The sequence below is a fragment of the Crassostrea angulata genome, chromosome 3 (assembly GCF_025612915.1).
Source record: "Crassostrea angulata isolate pt1a10 chromosome 3, ASM2561291v2, whole genome shotgun sequence".
Lineage (NCBI taxonomy): Eukaryota > Metazoa > Mollusca > Bivalvia > Ostreida > Ostreidae > Magallana > Magallana angulata.
This window is the reverse complement of record NC_069113.1, coordinates 31320396-31345139: the sequence shown is the minus strand read 5'-3', so window position 1 is coordinate 31345139 and position 24744 is coordinate 31320396. Positions and strand designations below refer to the sequence as shown.

The window sequence follows — 24744 nt, the reverse complement described above, 5'->3', positions numbered from 1 at the left end:
AGAAGATTTTTAAACATTTTCCATATATACCGGTACTTCTACATTTAACTTTAAACCCATCTTGGGTCTCTAGTATTAGTCCAGGGGTCACTATTTTAAAACTGTCGAACCTTCATTATCCAAGGTTGTATGCATGATAGTAATCTCACAAATTGAAGCATTGTAGTTCTCGAGAAGAAGATTTTTTAACATGTTACCTTTATATTTCTTTAATAAATTTTGACCCCATCTTGGGGCCCCAGTATTGGTCCGGGGGTCACGATTTTACCAATTAGGAATCTACATAATCGAAGGATGCATGCATAGAAATTCCACAAACTAAAACATTGTAGTTCTTCAGAAGAAAATTTTTAAACTTTTCCTTTATGTTTTTTAAAATGTTTAAATTTTGAACCCCTCTTGGTGCCCATCAATTGTCCGGGAGTTACAATTTTTTGAATCTACATTATTTAAGGATGTACATGTATGCATAGTAATATCCCAAACAGTTGCACTATAGTTCTTGAGAAGAAGATTTTAAAACATTTTCCTACATATGTTAAAATCTAAACCCCTACTGGGGCCCCATTTTTTGTTCGGGGGTCACGATTTTTACAATCTTCACTATGTATATAACCTTTTGTGTATGTATTGGCATTTTTGGTGAAGTGGTTCTTGAGAAGAAGATTTTTAAACATTTTTCATATGTAGTTCTATGTTAAACTTTGAACCCCGCCTGGGGCCCCAGTCTTGGTCCGAGGGTCACGATTTCTACAATTTAGAATCTTCATTATACATACAAGCTTTTGTGTAAATATTGGCATTTCTGGTGCAGTGGTTCTTGAGAAGAAGATTTTATAAACATTTTCCTAAGGTATTTCTATGTTAAACTTTGAACCCCGCCTGGGGCCCCAGTCTTGGTCCGAGGGGCACGATTTTTACAATTTAAAATCTTCACTAAATATACAAGCTTTTGTGTAAATATTGGCATTTCTGGTGCAGTGGTTCTTGAGAAGAAGATTTTTAAACATTTTCCTATGTATTTCTATGTTAAACTTTGAACCCCGCCTGGGGCCCCAGTTTTGGTCCGTGGGTCACCATTTTTACAATTTAGAATCTTCACTATGTATACAAGCTTTTGTGTAAATATTGGCATTTCTGGTGCAGTGGTTCTTGAGAAGAAGATTTTAAAAAAAAATTTCCATGTATTTCTATGTTAAACTTTGAACCCCGCCTGGGGCCCCAGTTTTGGTCCGAGGGTCACGATTTTTACAATTTAGAATCTTCACTATATATACAAGTTTTTGTGTAAATATTGGCATTTCTGGTGCAGTGGTTCTTGAGAAGAACATTTTTTAAACATTTTCCATATGTTGTTCTATGTTAAACTTTGAACCCCGCCTGGGGCCCCAGTTTTGGTCCGAGGGTCACCATTTTTACAATTTAGAATCTTCACTATATATGAAAGCTTTTGTGTAAATATTGGCATTTCTGGTGCAGTGGTTCTTGAGAAGAAGATTTTTTAAACATTTTCCTATGTATTTCTATGTTACACTTTGAACCCCGCCTTGGGCCCCAGTTTTGGTCCGAGGGTCACGATTTTTACAATTTAGAATCTTCACTATATATACAAGCTTTTGTGTAAATATTGGCATTTCTGGTGCCGTGGTTCTTGAGAAGAAGATTTTTAAAGACATGCACCCTAAACTTACTGTTTCGCAATTATCTCCCTTTTGAAAAGGGCTGTGCCCTTTATTTTAATAATTTATAACCCCCTTTCCATAAGGATGCTTTGTACCAAATTTGGTTAAATTTGGCCCAGTGGTTTTTGAGAAGAAGTTGAAAATGTGAAAAGTTTACAGACGGACGGACAGACAGACGGACGGACGGACGGACGGACGGCCGACGGACAACGGGTGATCAGAAAAGCTCACTTGAACCTTCGGTTCAGGTGAGCTAAAAAGTAGAGCCCACAGTTATGATTATAGAAGTTGACCTGCTAATCTATCAGGGTATGGGTATGACATGTTTACAGAATCCAAAGCATGACTAGAGTAGCATAAGAGCTCTTCAGATGTATTATGTAAACTTTGGATAAATGATAAAAAAGCACGTTATTTCTTGGTAGTGGATCTGGTTTAAACTTTAACCTCACCTGGAAAAGTTGGGTCATGTCAGAATCATGACTGAAATCAACATAGATGATATAAATGAGATCTGCCCTTTAAACTTGTTCCTTCGCAAGGAAAATTTGAAAGTGGCGGCTCAACATGTATGATGCATTCTTATTTGCTATTACCGATATTTGCAACCTAGCTTTAGAATAGGAAGGTCTCGTTGAATAGCCTGCTCTATTGGAGCTACTGGTTACAGTACATGTGTGCCATACAGAGTTATAAATAATCAGCATGTAACTCACCAGTAGAAAGAAAACAATTGCAAATTTTTAAATATGGTTTATTGGCTACTAACAACTCTATTCAATAAACAACCAACAGGGATTCAAACAAGCCCGAGTTTGAATTGTACATTGTATATTAGTCTATACAGGCCTGCAGGTGTACATGCATGCCAGTCAGTTGTAAGGTGTTATTATCACTTGAAAGCACAAGGCAAACACATACGACATGTTCTATAACACTTACGATAAGTTCATCATTACACAAACGTTATTGAAAAAAAAAAATCAATTGAGAAATCTCTTGTAATACGCATAGTTTATATGAGGAGAAATACCAAAAAAGCATATTTAAGGCTGCTTTTAATTGGCTGATGGAGAAAAGTTAAATAAATAAAAATACAGAAAGCTGGTCCCATTATTTTTAAAATCAAAAGTTTTGAAAAAAGTTCAGTTTTCTTTCTGAATAATACAATGTCTCTATGAAAACACAAAATCATTAAATGTTCCACACCACTATATACACATTGTAAACATTGGGTAAGGAAAAACCCAGTCATTGCAAAGTTTACCATGCTTAAATGTTATGAATGTGACTACCAAAAGCTTAATATATAATGTATCAGGTATATATAAAAAGCAAAGAGGAAAACAAAAACTTATTCTTGTAGTTGTAATTTTTGGTAAGATTTATCAATAAACTAAAACCAAAACATTAATAACACATGAATATTAAACCAATATACTTTAAACATGTCTTTTATATGCTTTAAACATGCCATCTGAATTAAAGCTATATACATGTATATAAAAGCAAATGTCATGATGTGATATTCTCCCCCCCCCCCATCTCTTTTCCCTTTAAAAAAAAAAAAAAAGCCCCCCCCCCCCCCTCCCCCCCCAAAAAACCTCCTTTGTAATTGTAGTATAGTACATAGATACAAATATTGAAATGGTTTCATTCACACATCATAATCAATGGGATCATCAGAAGACTGAGAAGAGACACAGTGCTTTCACTATCATATCTGCAACACATATTTTGGAACATAATCCTTTTGATATGACAATCTGTTTAATCAACAGAGTTGGCCATTGAAATGTCCAACATTGTGTATATATGTTACATCACCACTAAAACGGAACACCTTTCGAAAATCATTCAACTGGTAAATAAAAAGAATTTGTAGACCAATAATACACTGGAGGTTTTTTTTGCATGATTTAGATTTGGGAATATTTCATTTCCTTGCTTAAATTGTACATAGAAAACAGTTTTGAAAAAAAGCAAGAAATGGTATCATGTTATAATATGTAATTCTATGTAATGTTTGGAATCATTTCAGAATGTATAAAAAAAACTAAATTTATAGTCCTTTGAAAGATATACAAGGATACAAATTCAATAAACCTGTACACATGCATTGCAAAAATAAATAAAAATAAATAAATTTTAAAGTAAACAATAAAATGTTAAACAAAGGAAACAAAAGCATGATAAATAGGTAAATGTACTGAAGCATTGCTACAATCTGTTTTTTCTGCACTAATTTTTACTCTGAAAAGGAAGGTCAAACCATTACCAATTCACACTAAAAATCCCCCCCCCCCCCCACCCCATAATCAAAATTGTAATACACTGAATTTTTCATGAGTTTTGGGTTGTTATCTAAATTGAACAGAAACATATATAGATCTAATTATAATTATTACTCTAAATGAAAACCAAATCCTTATAAAGAAATTCAAAGTGCCTGTTGAACCTGTTCAGAAAAATGGCAGATAGTAGACACACAGCAAAATCTGGTATATAACTCAGCAGATTCAACTATAAATACATTGTAGCTATTTAACTACTGGAAATTAATAAACTAAAACAATGTGTTGTACACTAACAGCAAAACTATTTTTTACAAAGTCTGACTTCACAATCAGTGTATTACATAAAAAAAAAGTCTTTCCTTCCAACCAAACTCTTTTTAAAAACAACATCAAAATTAAATTGCATATAATTTTCTAGGGAGTTTTGTTTTTAGTCATGAATGATGTTTTCTACATGATTCACTGAATATCTAATAACAAGGGAAGAAGAAGAAGAAGAGGAGGAAACATTGGACAATATTCCAGCAACAATCATGTACATGTACTTTCATCATAAATAATTCTAATATCACCTTATTTGTTGCACTTTAACTTATAAAGCACACAAGTACATGTTTGAGAATACAAATGTATATATTTGTAGCACAAATCATAAGAATGCCATGCTACACCGATTTAGAAATCCAAGTACTATAAATGTCGCTGTTAGCAACATGAATGTTTGAACAAGAATTACAGAGGCTTCTGGTGATGAATTGCTACACAGGCATTGATATGACTTATGGGTTGGTACGGAGCTACATGTGTGCAAGAAAAAATGTCAGATCTCGTTAGAAAACGGAGGGAGCTCTCGGCTAGCATGCGCAGTCTGGTCTCTTGCTGCTGGATCCCAGCGACTCTTTTGGCATCCTTCGGATTGAGGTGTCTCCATACTGTATTCCTGATCCCATCCGTTCCGGGTCTAACTCTCCTATGGAAAGAATTGTAAATGAGATGAGTTTAGAGATTGATGCCAGGCAGAGTAAAATACATACACATGTACAGGTACGGGTAAATAAAAACAGATTGCATAGCATTATTAATATTTGCCTGCAAGAACTTGATTTTTATCAACTTATCTTTGCATTCCGAGTTAACATTAAACTCATATTTCTTTGCCTTGTTTTCTTGTTAAATCAATTACAAGTATCACCAACCCTAACATAACTAAATTTTATCAACTTATCTTTGCATTCCGAGTTAACATTAAACTCATATTTCTTTGCCTTGTTTTCTTGTTAAATCAATTACAAGTATCACCAACCCTAACATAACTAAAACCTAATCATATCAATATTCAATGAATGTTTCATGTATACTGTTTTCAATACCATACTGATGCTTTTTTTGTCAAAATTGGCCTTGTACATTTATTGAAAGTTTATAAAAATGTGTGTTTTTCATCTATTCTTAAATCGTCAAATGTCAAAAAAACATCAATATTACATCAATATCAATGTCGCAAATACTTTAATCATCTGCTAACCTGATTCTATTTTTGTCAAGATGGACCTTGCACACTTAAGGAAAGTTTCTTCCACATTTTCTCCGGTCAGGGCACTTGTTTCCAAAAACATGAGTTCTGGAAGAAAAAGGTGCAGGTACCAGTAAATTGTTTCTCAATAAGGATAAACTCTAAAATCTTTCAGAGAATATAAAGATCGAATGATTTCTTAGTGTTTGTAAAAAAGTATACTACAGTTGAACTTCAATATCTTGAACACTGATATCTCGAATACAATGGATATACCAAAGTGATTTGTAAGTCCCAACCACTTATTTTTTGAGCATTTTTTCCTCAATTATCTCGAAATACCAGTACTTGGATATCTCGAAAGATTTTAAACAGTCCAATCTAGTTTGAGATAACAAAGTTTGACTATATACTTGTCCTTATTTTTCTGGTAATACCCTCTAATACATCAACAGATACAACATGTACATTAAGGTAATTGTTAAAAAAGTTGTAAAATATTCTTTAATTCTTAACTTTTTTAATTTACTGTATTTTGAAACTGATGCATTCTGTAAAGATGAATCCAGATAGTACATGTATTTTCTTAACACATCTACATGTAGAAATTCCTGACTAAAGTCTGTCAAAAGTTATTGCTTCTATCACTGTTTGATGATTTTTTAATAAAAATACACGTACCTCTGGATGAAATACAGTCGAAATTGATAAAAGGAAAAATATCCAAGATATCTTCATTGACAAATTATTATTTTTCACTCATAAAAGTTCACAGGAATGAAAACAAATTTCTTACGGAGATTTATAATGGGAAATGTTTTCACCATCTTTCAATCATCTTTTCACATTCCGAACTTACTCGGAATACGTCGCACAATTTTTCAACATTATCATCCGGGCTATTTCATAGCTGATGTAATGTAAATTCTATTTTGGGATGTGTATTGAAACCTGAAGCAGCAGAGGGGGTGTTTCAAAACAGATAATCTGGACATTTTTCATTTTAGTGGTTGAATGTAGTTTGAGCACATAGGTATTTATGATTATCGAAATATGGAGTGAAAAGTGGTGGAAGCAAAAACTCCGGACAGAGTATAGTTCAACAGTTACTCTTGACTATGTGACAAAGTTCAAAATCAATAGGGCTCATCGATTAGATATAAAATATCAGTGAACCAAATTTGCAGCAAATGGATACCTGTATTTAAAAAAAAAAGATATCCTTTCTCCATTTCTCATACTGGTATCCTAACAATTTCTGATGTAGATATTAGGGATGTTTGTTATGAAGAACTTAACATTCCTGTACCCAGGACTTTCTTATAAGCAAGTTTTACTGAAGAGATAACTTTGTTTGATTAAAAGCAAGTGCGTGTGTTTGGGGTGGTGGTGAGGTAGGTGGAAGGTACACAAACCGTTTTCCTGGGCGAATCTGCTGGCCTCAAGGAAGGTGACCTCCCTCTCCTGTTCCAGATCCTTCTTGTTGCCCACTAACACGATGACGATATTTGGACTGGCCAAGGTCCGCGCGTCTGTCAGCCAGTTTGTCAAGGCATTGTAGGTCTCTCGACTGTCAAAATATTCCAAAATTTGTTAGCATCTTTTAAGCATGCTGCAGCTTCACCAACAATACATCTTCCCAAAAATACATGTACTTGTACACAAACTTTTTATAAGTACTAAAATCAAGTATCATAACAATTTCAAATAAATTCAAATTAAAGTAAATACACAATTATCATGAAGAAATTTTCAAATTTGGAAGCCTCATGCTCAATATAGTCATGTACTTGCATACAACTGATAAAAAAAAATTCGAAGACTCACCTTGTGATGTCATAGACAAGCAGGGCTCCTGCAGCCCCCCTGTAGTAGCTCCTGGTCACTGAACTGTAATAAATTGACCCAGGTTTAAAAAAGAAATACAACAATAAAATGTATTTATCATTTTCAAACCTATTTTTTTTTTTTTTTTTTTACACATTTATAATGTATAGTGTTATTCTGTTTTGTTTCATTTTTAAATGTACATTAAATTTGTTTGATATCAATTTACCCCTAACATAATTTGGAGGATGAAATTCAGATTGCATCCTCAGGGACCAACCTAGAGCAAAATTTTAGAGAGACTTCTCTTCTCCCTAACAGAAAAATAGGGAGAAGTTTGAGAAATCAGAGAGACTTCCATTACTTGAAAACGGCATAACAAAAATGATAATCGATATACACAGATTCAATTAAATAATCATATATGAATTAGAAAAACAGTACATACATGTAATATGAATACTAAATGTTTTAGATTGATTTTAAGAAATGTTCAAGTTATTCAATACAAAATATACAATAACATACTTGTACATGTAATCTATAGATAGTTTATACTTCAATATAAGAAATGTTTACGCATAAAGTCATCACCAGTTAATGAGGTGACAATATCTTTCTTTAAATAGAGTACCCTTGGTTTGACATTCAACTTTGACCTTAAACCTCAAAATCAAGAGGTCATTTACTCCTAAAGGGTTACAAGTACCAATGTAAAAAAGTTCTCAAGTCTATCTAGGAAAGAGTAACCGGTACACGTATTTACATTAATGTAATGAATATATATTTTCTTATGCCCAAAAGCCTCAAAGTGTTTTGATCCTTGACCTTTGATCTCATGACTTGAAAATCTTCAGGGGGTTATCTGCTCAAACAAACAGGTTCAAGACAATATGTATTTAAAAGAAAATAATAAAAGAAGAAAAACAGAGGGACAGTACGGTATATTCTGGTAAAATATATTTAACACAGATCTGAATCTATTTGAAAAATATCATTGCAATCAGTACATGTTGTTTTTTGTAGATCTATATGACGGTTTTAAATTAAATTTCAGTATATAAACAGCTACAAAATTATACAAACATTCACTGTAGTTAGTGACCTTACTCGGACCTGCAAGGAATAATAGAATGGACAGTGTAAGATTAACACCTACATGTTAATGATACAAGTTCACATACACGTACATACTGGTTTATTACAAATGTATATCTGATAAAATATTGATTAACTGTAAACAAAGAAATAATGTATAATTTTGTGAAAATTTCAACATTCTAACGATTCTTTTTCACATCATAAATCAGTGCACTTTTTAAAAAACCTCTCTAAAATTCTTAAACTCCCACTTGTAACATAGCCCCTCCATGCTCCTAGTGGTCACAAATCTAAATCTACAACACATTTATATATACCTGGTAACCTGGTAAGCAATATATCAAGTACATGTATATCCACCTAATATTCATATATCGTCATATTCAAACATTTGATAGTCTAGACCATTTTGTTTTGGAAAATAAGATCTTTAAAACACCCAACCTTTTTACTAACTGCCCCCCCCCCCCCCACCACATGTGATGGTCATGTTTACTAAGTATGCTTGTAGATGGATTTTGAATTTTTTAAAAAATTTTCATCAAATGCTTGTGAAGTGTGAGCAGTATTACTTCACAGCTATTATTCATTTGTCTGCATGAATACGAGTCGATCGACCACAATTTTTTATTTTACCGAAATCGTTCCTGGCCAGCTGTGTCCCAGATCTGAAGTTTGACTGACTTTCCTCCGACATTCACAACCTTGCTACCAAACTCTACCCCAATCGTGTGGTTAGAATCTTTCTTGACTGAAAATTCAAAAAAGAATTTAAAAATAATTGATGTTTATTATTTTTTTTTAAATTATACAATTAACTTAGCGATTTTTGTAGGTGTTTTACATTTCTAAATAAAATTCACCTTCTGATATGAAGGAAAACTGAGAAAAAGTTACAAAGCAAATATTAGTGTAAACCACAGTTTATCATGAATACAACATACAACATATATATACAATGATACATAATTAGGCAAGGATTCGGAAACAAGTAAGCACTTATATTAATCTGTTTCCTTAAATATAATTTACAAATTATAAATCACTGAAATGCCCAGGTTGGAATGTCTTTGTAATCACGTTTACGAAAAATTTACGTCTAACCTAAACTAATACTAAATATTAACATAAGTTGAATGTATAACTATCAAGGAATAAAGTCATTTTCAATTGAAAATTGAGAGAACAATTCTAAACTCATATTACACTTTATTCATTAATATGCACTTACATTTATTTTCTATAAATTGATGAAGAATGCAGGATTTTCCTGTTCCTGCACTGCCAATGACTAAAAATTTGAATAGAAAATCTGAAAAGAAAAACAATAAATTCAATCATATGAAATATAAACAACATTTGGGATTAAACTGAAAAGAGAAGAGGATAAGGCTTTTGTCACGTATCCTTACTTTCGCTCAGTTATCGCTTACCAGTATATTTCAAGACAGTAAATAGTACATAAATTATATAAATTTAAATATTAATTGCGTTAGTTAAGAGACATTTTTATCCAAACAAAAAAGAAATGCTTAAATACTGTGGTTTCATCAATATTCGTTGGATACCAATTTTCGTGGATTTTGTTGTTAAGTTGATCCACAAAAATAAATGTTCATTGAAGTTCAATTTCAACTAGCATTTTGTATTGATAGGATCATTGGCCACGAAATTACATATCCTTGAAACTGTGGTTTTCAGAAAATCCAAGAAAATTGATACCCACGAAAATTAATGAAACCACAGTATTGCATTTGATAATATTGTGAAAACTATTATTTATTGGAGAAACTAAATTTGAAAATAGATTTTACCAAAGGAAATGGGCATGCCCCTTTGATGTGGGCATAATATGTACCTGGTTATAAGACTTTTTCAACTCATTTGTGAGGGGTGGGGTGTGAGCTAGTGGATGGTATAGGTACGTGTATTTGTATTGAAAATAAATTTAAACAATTCAAGACAGTAACCATGTATTTTATATCTAATTTCTGTCTTCTGTTCATCTCATACATTTCTTTTTTTGATCATAAATTATATCTATATTAATTATTAGTCTAGATATTATCAATATTGACTGAAACCATTAACACTTACTTGCAACATACATCATGTAGTACATATCATTACAATAAACAGTATTAATACCAGTTACATTACAATAAACAGTATACCAGTTACATTACAATAAACGGTATACCAGTTACATTACAATAATCAATATACCAGTTATGTTACAATAAACAGTATACCAGTTACATTACAATAAACAGTATACCAGTGTTACAACGCACTTTGAAAAATTACGCACTTTGAAAAAAAATTTCAAAGTGCGTTTATTTTGGGACTAAGTCAACGCACTTTGAAATTTTTTTTTTTTTTTTCAAAGTGCGTTGATATCGTCGATATTAACGCACTTTGAAAAAAAATGTTCATGGTTTAGTGAAAATAGTTGATAGTTTTATATACACGTAAAATAAATTATTGTTTTAACCTTGTTTAGCTTAATGTGATACATGTATATTTAACAAAAAAGAACTTATTGCATTCTCAGGTAACTTGATAAACAGTTTCTAGATGAGAATTTTTTTCCTTTTCTCATAAGACAATAATTATCACAGAAAAAAAAATTCGGGAGGTTTGAATTATCCAATATGACATAAACTTCATCGCCTAGCAATTGCATTTTCCTTTTTTTTTTGGAGTATGCAGCAAATTTACCTTTTATCTAGTATGTTGGGCTATGCCCGAACGAATATGATTTATATATATAAATAATGGAGATCAATGTATAATAAATTTCAATTAGCTTATTACAAATATGATGTGAAAAAAGAATACCTTAGTTATGTTTTTTCAAAAACAATATGATCTATTAGAAGATCAGTGCGAAAAAATTAACCCACATCCAAATGCTTGTTTTTAATCTTATAATAATTTAATGTTCGTTAATGTTGATATCCTTTAATTAAAGTGATTTACTTATTTAGAATACGAAAAGAGGGTTACAGTAACTGTTGAAACACATAGATTCTTTAACATACCAATGGAGAAATTATTGTTCGACCAGCACGTTTTTTCAATAACACTGCATGTACTTATACAGAGCATATTTCTTTTTCCAAACTTAAATGTTTACCCAAAGTTGCTGAATATCATGTTTTGGAAGGAAAAATGAGGGGTAGGTGACCTTCATCCTGTAATCAATTAAATGATGCACTTGTATTTGACCTGTATCTTTGGTTAACCCCCACCCCCATCCTCATTCTAAAAACGTTAAGTTAGATTCACGAGTGTTAACAAATCATCATAAAATAAAAAAAATTAGAAATTCAGTTCCAGAATTTGTGATATAAGAATATTTTTTCAAAGTGCGTTAAGAGTGTCGATACTAAAAAATGTACCTTCATAACGCACTTTGAAAATTTTTTTCAAAGTGGGTTAACTTTATCCAAAATTTAACGCACTTTGAAAAAAATTTTCAAAGTGCGTTGATTTTGTCCAAAATTTTACGCACTTTGAAAAAAATTTTCAAAGTACGTAATTTTTTCAAAGTGCGTTGCCACATACCAGTTACATTACAATAAACAGTATACCAGTTACATCCTGGTTTATTCAGTAAGCAAGAAAGTAATCTTGATTACATCTTAAGAATTCCTTCCTTTCTTATTAATCAAATCAAGCATACATCACCAGTTTGAAATTGAACACTAATGTGGTATGACTAATCTAGAAATGCTACAGAGCATTTCTAAATGCGTTGTGTTTCAATCAGGATAGTCCAGGGGTTCAAAATTCCTCAAGCCCAACGTCCCGGACTAACAAATTCCGGATTAGGACTCGGCATTTAGAATCGCCGAAGTCCAGGGACTTGGCATTGTGTCTTGCTTATCTTTTTTTAAATTAAAAAAAAAGTTCGTAAAATTCAAAATAAATCAAATTCCATCATGGATTTAATAAAAATGTGTTATTTTTTTGCATTAATGAACACATAAGCATTACAAACATTTCGAAAATACAATCCTCTTTTTATTTTCCGTTGCGGTATGACCTGCTTTTACACATTTACTCATGTTTCTCCCCTATGACAAACGGCAGTAAGTTTGTTGAATTTTGGATTTACAAGCAGTAATATACGCAAAGGAACGACAATTGAAAGACCCTGTGAGGAATATGAAGCCGGGGGTGACTTGAGGTGTGATAAAAATAATAATTCCTCAGACAAAACTTATGAAAAGAAGAGAATTCACAAATTCCAAAAGCAACTGGCGTGACGATAGGCCTTGGCTTAAATACAATGATATAAAATAAAACATAATTTCAAAGGTATAGTTTTTATTCATTGCAACAAATTACAATAAATTATGACATTAGTTTTAGCGATGTTTAGGTTGATATAATTTTATCTATCAATCATGACAATGTGGACTTGGGAATTTCTTCCTCGGACTTGCCTAAAATTTACTCTTTAAGTCCTGGACTTGACCATCATAGAAAATTTTTTGAACCCCTGATAGTCATGCATATATTTACTTATTACATGTAAAAGCACTATGCAGTGCTTCATCAGGCTTATATAATTTTTAATACCGGTATTTTCATACTGATGAAATAAGGCTTTGCTAATATTTTCAATATCTTTAACTGAAATAATCCTTTGCTTGAATCAATTAATAGTTTATTTGCCTAGTAATTGGACAACTATTAAATAAATGTTAATCAGGGACAAAGCAAACTGACTAATAGCCAAACTACGTTTATTTATTTTCTCATCTCTCAGCATGCCCCAGCTGAGCATGCTCACACAATTTTTTTCAATTTGCATGGTTTTATTAGCACTTCCTAATGGATAAAATATGTCAGATTTTCCAATTTAATATCTCTCAGGCTGTATGTTTTTCATTCTAATTAAAATCAAACTTGTCTTCTGCATGTTCTGTGTTTTTAATGTTCTTGTCAAATGTAAAAAAAAATAATGCATGACATACATCAAGAAAATATTCATTTGGGCATTTTCTATGATCAATTTCAACTCAACTTCACAATAAGTCATGTGTATAAACTTCAATTAGTTTCATTTCAGTGTAATAATGTAACTGTTAAGCCTTAACGTGCGACCTTTGGAACTGAAATTAACCCTTGTCAACTGCAGTAAAACAGTTAGCTCCAGTTAATGTTGTTTACGTCACTGCTTCTGTTGCAGATGATCAATATGCAAGGGGATGTCATGTTACAGTGTTACTGATTGAATGGATAAACATATTGACAGTAATTAACAGCTAACTTTAACATAACGAATGTAAAGACGAACAGTGCCAAATTGACAGTTTGTAAACAAGAAGCCTACACATCAGCTGTTTCGAGTGTTTTGTTTATTTAACAGCAGTCAGTGGTCGACTTCCGTGTAGATTCACTTTCAGATTTGTCACTAAATAATCGACTAAGAATTTAAAGATACCTACAAAAGATGAATTTTAGTACCATACCGTAAGTTTCTGACATTATTTTCGCATCAGCACCGTTTCTGTCATGAGAAGCAGATTGTTGAGATTCATGAAAATTTTAATGCGTTTCTCGCGAGACTTCTTTCAAGTAGAGTAAAAGCCGAAACCGTGAACAAGTGCGATACTTTTATCCGGAATGAAACGGGAAAGTGCATCCATTATGTAAATCATTTTTTTTAAATTAAGGGAAAATCAGAATGAAGCCACCCATATCCTTCGTTATTTAGATATAACTCGCCTGTGATAGATACAACGTGGTAACCGTTTTCGTTATTTTTTTGGTGAAAATTAATATGTATCTAAACTGCTAAACCAACATATATATAGTAATATACATGTAGCATTTGTTAATCAGACTTGAAAGGGGGGGGGGGGGGCTGGACTAATCATCAGAAATCTTGACAAGAATTCCCAAAATCATGGAAATCCTAATCCGTGGGGGGAGGGGGTGGGGGGCTAGTATACCTATGACCTATATATATATATAGTTTGAACGACTGTAAAACGTCTGAAGATTTTTAACAATGAAAGCGCTTATGTTTTGCAGTTAGTGTTGCTTTTTTTCTTTTATTATATTTTTACCGGACACTGAGAAAATACTTTTGTGATTTGGATATATATATATATATATATATATATATATATATATATATATATATATATATATATATATATATATATATATATATATATATATATATATATATATATATATATATATATATATTCATCTTTTTAAGGTAAATTTAGGAACAATTTTGTTTGCTGGGAAAAAAATTGAAATGGGGGGGGGGGGGGGGCTGAACCCTCAATGATGTTATATTCCTAATGGCTAAGCCACCCTCCCCCAGCCACCCGGTTCCGACGCCTATGCTAATACAATCTTTGTAGAATTTCCAGATAAAATCTACATTTTAAAAAAACCCAATCAATATGTTAATTAAGCAGTTTCAAATACACAAAAAGTGTGTTCGAATATATGCTTTTTAAAAGAAAAAAAAGACCCCCATAAAAGTATTTATGTTACTTCTCCGACCACCCGTGTCACGTGACATACATTTCGGTCAATGTGCCATTAACATTAATTCTATATGAGAATACGTAAGAAGATGGGTGGATAAGGCGTGTAAAATGCCCATACGCGGTCGGACAGGCTACTGAAAAATTAAAGTATCAATAAATCTGATGGGTTTTTTAAAAAACTATTTAAAACAATATATATTTAACGAATCATTGATTTTTAACCTAAAGGTACCTTCAATACTTGAAATATGTTGACTCAAACAGGAGTATACTTATCAAAACCTGCAAATACTGTCATTTTTTAGAACTTCAGGGAATTTTCTTTTATAGAGTGGGTCTGTGCTCCATATTTTTCTTATAGTCTAATTAAGGTCTATTGGAAAACAAACCGATTTCAATCAACAAAAACGTGGAGAGATGACCCACTATACTCAAAAAATATCATTTTGTATCCCAACAATTGAACGTTTTGAAAAAATAATACAAGTCGGGTAGTTAGTTGCCTTAGTCGCACATAATATTTAAAAAGCGCACTTTGTTGTGTCTGAAATGGCTCAGTGGTTAGAGTACCTGGCATAATCTAACCTTATATATCTAGGGTTTTTATGTTACGGGTTCGATACCACCAAAATTACCGACAATATTTTTTTTCTTATTTTTTGTTAAATATATTAAAAACTGACTCTTGTTAGAAATTTTGCTTTTGCAAAGTTGTATTATAATATATTTGAATAGATTTAATTGGGGAAAAATAAATTCAAAATTGTATTTCACTACTTAACCGAATGGGCATTTGCGCCATCTTATTCCCCCATCTTCAAAATTTGTAAGATGTCAGTAATTACAACAGATATCTTCTCTTTCCCTAAATTGATGAGAATAAACCATTTTATTTAACATGGAAACGTGAGTCTTGTCCGCTCTCCTAATTGTGCTCACAAAACATTTATGAGAATATTTTCATTTTCAATGAACTAATGGGGGGGGGGGGGGGGGTGTCGAAATTTTCTGCAACAACGAATTCATTTTTGGGGGTACTGTAAATTCCTTATTTTAAACGAGTACTGAATTCAGCGATTCCACTTTTTGTATCAAATTGCAAGAATATAAAATCGAGACCACTAATTTTTTGTTAATTTTTTTTTTTCAAAAGTTCAAAACTCTTTAAAAAATAAAAAGCGAGATTTTAAAATCTGCCAAACTTAAATAAATACAAAAATAAACTTATGAAGTTAGGAATTTTTACCATATGCATTTGTCACCTTAAGTGCGTATTTTTTTTTTCAAAGTGCGTTGCCACATACTAGTAGCTCTCGTGAAATAGGAAAGTAGCTGTAAGAAGAGCAAAATTTAGATTAAAAAGATGCATGTTTACCGGCTTTGTTTCCATTGTACTATAGTCTGCAAATGGTAGTAGCAAATTTTAGACTGTATTAACCAAGGGCTTTTTATACAGCTATATAAGGAAATATTAGAAATTCGAAAGCGTGAAAGTAAATCTGATGAATCATTGACTATTCAGTCTCCTTAATATACACGTAGTCCGAAATATCTGACGTTTTCATGGCGTTTCTTTTTTTTTTTTAAACTGTAGTTTTTAACCGGGTTTTCCGAAGGAAAAATCCGGTTATTAAAATGGTGAAAATGGCGGGTGGGCGGCTGCCAAAAGGGTACCCCCATTGTACGGATACCTCTTCCTACGGTTTTCAAGATAGGAAGTGGTTCTTTTGCAGATCAATTGTACATATATCAGAGATGTGCATATTGCTAGGATTTTGATTTCCGATAATTTATGAAAAAAATACCAGCTTTTGAACTTAGTCATTTTTTGGCAAAATATTGCATATAGGGTACCCTCATTGTATGGATAACTCCTCCTACAGTTTTCAAGATAGGAAGTGGTTCTTTTGCAGATCAATTGTACATATATCAGAGGTATGCATATTGCTAGGATTTGATTTCTAATAATTTATGAAAAAAATACCAGCTTTTGAACTTAGTCATTTTTTGGCAAAATATTGCATATAGGGTACCCTCATTGTACGGATAACTCTTCCTACAGTTTTCAAGATAGGAAGTGGTTCTTTTGCAGATCAATTGTACATATATCAGAGATGTGCATATTGCTAGGATTTTGATTTCCAATAATTTATGAAAAAAAATACCAGCTTTTGAACTTACTCATTTTTTGGCAAAATATTGCATATAGAGTACCCTCATTGTACGGATAACTCCTCCTACAGTTTTCAAGGTAGGAAGTGGTTCTTTTGAAGATCAATTGTACATATATCAGAGATGTGCATATTGCTAGGATTTTGATTTCCGATAATTTACGAAAAAAATACCAGCTTTTGAACTTAGTCATTTTTTGGCAAAATATTGCATATAGGGTACACCATTTCACTGGATATGGGTTGACATGGATTATGGATACAGTTCACATATAGGAAAATCGGTTTGCTGTCACATTGGCAGCTTTTCACTTGTTCTTGCAAATAAATCATTAAAATCGTTAAAAGGCAAGGTAAATATAGTCTAGTGCTAGTAAAATTCTACTAATAAAATCAAATTGTATGTCATAAATATGTGCATTTTATACGATTAACCGATAGGAACGAATAAGTATCAACCAATTAATTTAGTTCACAGTTCTGCTATCGATCACCATATTAGATAAATATAATAATACCATGTTCATGTACCTTTAGCTTACATCTGTTAAATATTTGATGAGCTTCCAACAGAGTGTATGTGACGACCATTATCAATATCCATACGTTGACCAATTTAAGAACACAATACAAATCTCAACCACGCACGTTATTAACGAAGGTTTATTATTGACAAATGAGAAAAGAAATGCAAGCAGTTATTAGGTTGTCGCTGACTTTCTGCACGGCAATCGCGATACATGCCCACGCTAAATATACATGTATCGATGTACAATGTATCCAAATGTCAAATATGAAAGCAAGTGACAGTTTATAGAGTTACAAATAAATTTTTTTTATTAAATTCTGAATTAATTTAACCCAGAAATATACTCAAACACGAATTCCGAAAGTTGAAATGGTAGATAAATTACTTGACAATGATGAAGGACAGGACTCGCATCAAAGTTATTGTGTCAGAACGCTTCTTAACTTTTTAGCACATACAAGAGAGAGAGAGAGAGAGAGAGAGAGAGAGAGAGAGAGAGAGAGAGAGAGAGAGAGAGAGAGAGAGAGAGAGAGAGAGAGAGAGAGAGTGTGTGTGTGTGTGTGTGTTTGTGTGTGTGTGCATGCCGCCAAATGACATTTATATGTGTTCTGTACTGTGCGTAAACTGGCTATGCTTATTTTTGTACCCGTAGTGGGATTGGGTTGTGTTTCTTTTTTAAGTGGAAGGAATATAGGCCAGTTAACAGTTTAAGATATACAAGCTAGTTTAATGTCATAGCAACATGTACCGAGTGATAGCCTTGAAATCTGGAATCAAGACAGACAGTTTTCTTTTAGATCTGCGGATGATTTTATTTTTTGTAGTTCTGCTAAACGTATTTCATCTCACAAAACCCAAGGGAAATCAGAAATAAATGTTAATAATTAAAGAAGAAACGAACAAAGAAATGCATGGTATTGCAGTGATATCGTATATCAAAGAAGATAAACCCGTTTCTCGTCTTATGCTCCCAACATATTTACAAATAATCTTTCCAATTTCGAAGTATTACTTTGAGAAAAATTCTTTAAAAATATCCATGTGTCAGACTATATTTTCATTATCTCTCCTAAAAAGATGGCATTGTCTAAATAACAGGCGTTTTCTTTGTTTTTAGTTTTTTTTTTTTTTTTATAATTTTTAGTCATGACTGACACATTAATATATAAGCACAGACATCTATTTCATTGAAATAAGAAGTTTCATTCCACTTAATTGATCATTAAAAAGTATTTTTGACATTTTGTCACCACGGAGCACGGTAACGTCCAAAACATGACGTCAAGACGACGCATGCACAGTTTAAGATCATTTGGGGGGGGGGGGGGACACGTGGGTGTCCATGAATATCTGATACCATTTGAAATTCATATAAATTAAATAATATTTGGCCAAAACATGCAAATTGTAACTCAGATAAAAAGTATAATCGTTTAATTTTTTCCAACAAAAAAGTTTATGAATTATGATGTCAAAAATTGCATCGTATTTCTTTGGTTGAATTGATTTTTTTTCAAGATAATTCAGACAAGAGAGAAAGCATCTTTCTTAAATTTTTCAAACTTTTTTTTAATATAAATCTATATTCCAGATTTAGTTGTACGATTTATGAAATAACTTCCCAACAAGCAACAGATTCTTTTAATAGTGAGAAGATTTGAGCAAATGGGATCCGTACAGTGGTTACTGTGAGGAGTTTTACTCATCAGTTGCCACTGACGAAAAAGGACGCCATGTTGACGCACTCTCTTTTTAATTTTGCTTTTAAAAACAATGTTTAATTTGTCAGAAACTTACATACGAATGTTTATGAAATGTGTTGAGTGAAAATTTACATCATATAAAGCTATGGAAATGCCTTTGATTTTTTGTTAATAAATCTAATCAAAAGTTATTTAAACAGTAAATGGTATCAAATATTTTGGGACACCCAGTATATTTTTTCTGCAATGTCGCCTTCTTCATATCCCGTATGAGTCACCAAAGAAAGCATTAAATTGTTTAATTATTTACTAATATTATTTTATCTTTCTAACTGTTTAACGTCCAAATACACATCCCCCCCACCCCCCATATGTATTAACTAGCGAATATGCCTATCTTTCGACGTATTATTTTATATTACCGTATATTTCCAGTAAGTTCATTTGATAGGTAATTTATTGACCATATCCAGGCTGAATGTGAATACTAATTTGTATATTACAATCAATAACGCAGTGCAATAGTAGTACCGTATCGCATTGCATGTAAACAGTACTACACCGTTTTGTTCATGTACTTTCAAGTGCATTCTTAAATCACAGAATTGCTATGTTTTACATGCATGTATGACCATGTAATAAGTTGTCATTGAGTAAAATGCAATAAATGAAACATTGGCTTTGCAAACTTATATAACAGAACAGCCATTTATATGACAATTTTACTTTGAATACAGAACTTACAACAAAATACACAAACACTTTGTTGGTTTTTTTAAAAACATTAATTAATTGATATCATACAAATAGGTCAAACTTGAAAACGTTTTCTTCAATGTTCATGTAATAACAATGATTTTTTTTTATCATTATATTTAGGTAGCTAACTTTACAACAAAACCCAATTAAGCCGAAAACTATCTTATCTGATTCCCTTTATATTTCGACATCAAATTTTCTATGAATCTATTATTCATTGGTTTCCGACACTGTCTTTTCCAACAGTCTGAACGAAATGGATACGATGGTAACTTAATCCTTTTAAATTCAATTTAATTTGATGTATTATATACCCTTCATAGATGCATGTTTAAGTAGAAATCTTTAATAAAACATGCCTTAAAAACAATAACTAAAGGTACATGCTAAGGCGTATGCATGATTAATTAAGCCATTGATAGAATAAAATGTCAGTATTTTAACAAAATCTCCTTTTTATAATTGATTTGAATTTGTAAATGGAGTTTTAGCAACTTAATGTTCATTTATCAAAATTTAAAAAAATTCTTTTAATCAATGTAGATGAAGATAAAATCCCGTAATTTCTTGACAATTTTGAATCACGGTTTTAACAGCATTGTGTTTCGTTCCATAACGAACGCAGATAAAACCACAACAGATTAAACAACATATGAAGTTTCTATATAATTCAAAACCGCTGCTTAATAAACAATGAATGCCAAAAGAAAAAACTTAAGGATTTCTTTAAATTCACAGGTTTTAGGATAGCTGTAAAAAAAAATTAATCTTATACGAGGATGACATTTTACATGACCTATAAACATTTAACATCGATTCGAGGAGAATCAATATTTTTGTATTTGGTATATATAATCATTTATTTGATAGCCGATTTTATATATATATATTTCATCATAGAGCATTCATAAGACTAAAAGTATTTACGATGTTGTCGTGCGTTCTGTTGTAAAATGAATCCGAAATATAAATGCACTTTTGATATACTGGAGGGAAAAAGTCCTCTCCTGTAATTCAATATTGGAAAATCATTCACTTCCATTATCTTTTGAATGTGTTTTGAGCTTAATCGTGTCACAAAAGCTGAATGGATAACACACTCATGATCTGGCACTCTGGTAGACACTAATGCTAACTTAACAACACTTTGTATTTCATCACAACTTCATTGAAAAAATACTTTTAAAGACTTTCCACCTTCTTCCATTTTTGTGCGTCATAAACTGCAAGTTTTTTTTTAAATTTTTGTTTGAACGTGACGAAATGTGGCTCTATATTGCCTATAGATTATCAATTTGGTGGCTATCTCGTAGAGTTGTTGATAAACAACCATAAAGATTGCATACAGAGTAATTTCCGCTCCGTGTTTTCCCCACCCTTTTTTCAACACTTGCTAACGGTTTCGCCCGTCTTGAATTAGCCCAGACCTAGTTGTGTAATAGTTACTATTTAAAATCAACGGAGCAATTAAAAAAAAATGTTTTATTCGTTTTATCGATGAGTCTAAATTTCACCCGCCGACAATGAGAGCGAAAGAGGCGAAAATTAAACGGGGCGGACAGATCCCTTTATACAGAGTTTACGAATCCACAGCCAGTAAACTTGTTCGAGTAGTCGTTGGTTTCTCTACAAGGGCAACACTATCGTTTTTTTTTAATAACGTACATATATACCAAATATACTTGTAAATTATCTCGTCGGATCTTATCATAAAAAAAACCCCACTTAGAACACTTTAATAATTTGCCAAATATTTTTCCATTCCCTCCTTAGTTTTTCAATATTAAAAACATAAATGAAAGGGTTTATAACAGAGTTGAAACAGGCGAGGGTGGCTACTACGAACAAAACCTTTTGCGAGGGGTCGAAGAAAGACGCTATTACCATAGGGCAAGTACAAAAGAGAAGGGCGCAAATAATGAACCCAATTAATTTCATAGACCCAAATATTTTTTTCTTCATTTGTAGAGTCATTTGTTCGCCTCCCACGTACGATGGCGGCGTGAGCTCATTTGAGTTGGGGTCGTTCGAAGTGGGATTCCTCTGGTGCGCATGCCAAGCAAACGTTCGCCTGTAACGTTGCCTCACTTGGTGAATGGTCAGGCAGTAAAAGATGATGGTGAGAGATAGAAGCAATATTGTTGCAGTCTGAAAATATATCACCATGATTGGATAACGAGAGCCAAATACGCATTTAAACTTGCAAAATAGTAGTTTTTCGGTATGGTGGCGAAAATGGACCATGGATATATTGAAGCCAAGAACAATGAGCCAAATTAAAATGTAAGTCACATACTTCCTATTCTCTTTCAGTAAAACCCGGTCCAGGTCGGTATCCGATAATTTCAAAAAGCGATGGAAGCTGATGAGGAAAGTCTGAAAGAACGAGAGAGTAATGCCGCTGATAAACATGACGCTGGTCATTACACAAGGTGCGTAGAAGGTGGCCCAGCGCGGGGTGAAGAGCCGGAAGCCGCCCACACACATACTGAGTCCGAGAACCAGATCACTGAGGGATAGACAGAGAACCAGATTATAATGCGTGTTTTGTCGGAGTTCTTTGCTGATAAAAAGAGTTATGAAGACCAAAACGTTGAGCACGAAAGAAGTCCCTCCGGTGACGAATGCAACAAGGGCCGAAATAAAATCTTTGGCGTCCCTTTCCAAGTATCGAGTGCTGTTCCATGTTGCACCCAGCTCGTGGTTGGCTGTTTCATTTATTGTGTATTCTAGGCACCCAGACATTCTATCGACTGAAAATCATGTAGAAAATGTGATACCTTTAAAACAAGTGTATAAATTTTACATTAGTAAATGCTCAAATATGATGTTAGAGTCATTGATACAAAGTGATAGTCACCCAAAGTATCTTCTTTGGTAATTACAAGTATTTGGTTTCGTATTTGCATCGAGATTACACCCTTTTCAACTGAACACGTCTTTGGTTTCAAATAATTATGCTATTACAATGTAACTAAGACGTATCCTGTAAAGCGCTAATGTTTATTGCGATGTGATGATACGAGGGACTGTGTGATATCACTTTTTTACTTTGTCAAGCTCTCAGAATTTAAAGAAAAAATGTTCCTATCAAATGAAGCCTGATCAAAACCCAACCGTCTCCTACGTTGTCCTTTGCTTGGATACTGCTAAACATATATGAAAGATCCCCTTAAAATGCAATACCTAACTGCAGTAAAATTAAATGTTTAACTTAAAAAATGAAGTTGAAGGGCCACTTGGCTTAAAAAATGTTGATGCATATCAAAGAGTAAGGGGAGCCCTCGATCCTCCCCAGCGCTATGTACATTCTTTCAGTGGTCATCTTACTTCGACTATCGACATTTGAGTTTTTTTTATCTTGACCTTAATTATTGGATTGTTCATCACAACGAAGTAAGCATATTTCCTCATAATGATTTTGGCGACAAATTTTTCGTACTGAGTGGGGTTTTTCAATTTATATAGCAGAACTGTTCAAGTATTACAATACTTTTTTAAAACAGAATATTAAATTTAGGAAAAATAGTCCAAAAACTTCTTTAAAAAAAAAACAAACTCAAAAATATTAGATAAAAATTATGTGTCGCATTAATTAAACATTTATTCGAACAAGTGACATTTGTAAGCATGCCTTAACTTTACTATTTTATAAAAATCGTAATCAGTTAAATGTCAACAATCATAATGACATCATTCTCTAGTAGTAACGGCTTTCTTATTTATTTATTTTTTCAATACACAATTATAGGGAGGTGGGGGTTTAAATAAATCATGGTTTATTAAAGATGAAACATAAGATTATTAATACTTACAGTTAGTGTAAGAGATGCGTTGATATCGACCCAATGTTATAGACGTATCCTAGGAACCCTGTACATAGAATAGCATATACATCTATGAGCATGAATATATATAAGTAGGTGGGGATGCTATAGTATTGGAAAATGAATCAAGGGTCAGAGCAGCTAGCGTTCGCTTAAAGGTTACATGTACAATACATGCGATAATAAAAGAGCAACTGTCCACACAATGAAATGATGGTTCTGTATTTTCTGTTTATTGCACATGATAGTCTCGGGGGGGGGGGGGGGGGGGGTCCACTGTAATAACGTCCTTTACTTGTATACAATTTTTTTTAAAAGCAAGAGGTTATTTTCATGAACAGGTTTTAATCTAAAAGAATATGAATTTAATTTTTATATGACAATATATAGGTATATAGATCTATTTTGAGTCTCATTCGAAGTCTTTCTTAGAAATCTCCTAAGGTGGAATAACACATCATCACAAGATGACTGACTGCAAATTTTTCGCTTTTTTGATATAGGTACAATCTATAAATGTATATTATTATATCTTTTATAATCAAATAATTTACTGTTAATATGAGTAACTTTTTAAGGTGTGTTATTCCACCTTAAAAAACATGTACTCTCTATACTATACAGGTAATCCTGTTTGACATGTGCCTGTAATTTTTGAAACTCATCGCATGTTTTATATTTGTGATTAATTATGAATGATTTTTCTTTACACGTTCATCTCGAACAGCAAGCAATGAACACGTTTTAATTTCTCATTTATTCTATATAATATAAAAAAAATCTTTACTGTATAAGCCGGTGTTAATTT

General features: G+C 32.4%; 2 protein-coding genes across 2 annotated transcripts; both read right to left on the bottom strand.

The window, feature by feature from the left end:
- Window positions 1-3677: 3677 nt before the first annotated feature.
- On the bottom strand, window positions 3678-14031 carry LOC128177739 (ras-related protein Rab-4B). Its single transcript, XM_052844571.1, has 7 exons — window positions 13907-14031; window positions 9652-9732; window positions 9057-9171; window positions 7320-7382; window positions 6908-7062; window positions 5505-5600; window positions 3678-4949 (listed from the first exon to the last, which is right to left on the bottom strand). The coding sequence occupies exons 1-7, from the start codon at window positions 13920-13922 to the stop codon at window positions 4834-4836; spliced, it is 642 nt and encodes a 213-aa protein (XP_052700531.1). The 5' UTR covers window positions 13923-14031; the 3' UTR covers window positions 3678-4833.
- Window positions 14032-18279: 4248 nt separating this feature from the next.
- LOC128175299 (octopamine receptor beta-1R-like) lies at window positions 18280-23985 on the bottom strand. Its single transcript, XM_052840827.1, has 2 exons — window positions 23925-23985; window positions 18280-22862 (listed from the first exon to the last, which is right to left on the bottom strand). Exon 2 carries the CDS (start codon window positions 22852-22854, stop codon window positions 21835-21837), a length of 1020 nt encoding a protein of 339 aa, XP_052696787.1. The 5' UTR covers window positions 22855-22862; window positions 23925-23985; the 3' UTR covers window positions 18280-21834.
- Between the last annotated feature and the right edge of the window lie 759 nt (window positions 23986-24744).

What these genes read in the sequence shown, in the direction of transcription:
- LOC128177739 (XM_052844571.1), bottom strand. An exon ending in CAGATTCGCCCAGGAAAACG is followed by an intron (nt 5,601 to 6,907) that starts GTTTGTGTACCT and finishes TTTTTCTTCCAG; the next exon opens with AACTCATGTTTTTGGAAACA. An exon ending in CTTGACAAAAATAGAATCAG is followed by an intron (nt 4,950 to 5,504) that starts GTTAGCAGATGA and finishes TTCTTTCCATAG; the next exon opens with GAGAGTTAGACCCGGAACGG.
- LOC128175299 (XM_052840827.1), bottom strand. Translation starts at nt 22,854, where the DNA reads ATGTCTGGGTGCCTAGAATACACAATAAATGAAACAGCCAACCACGAG.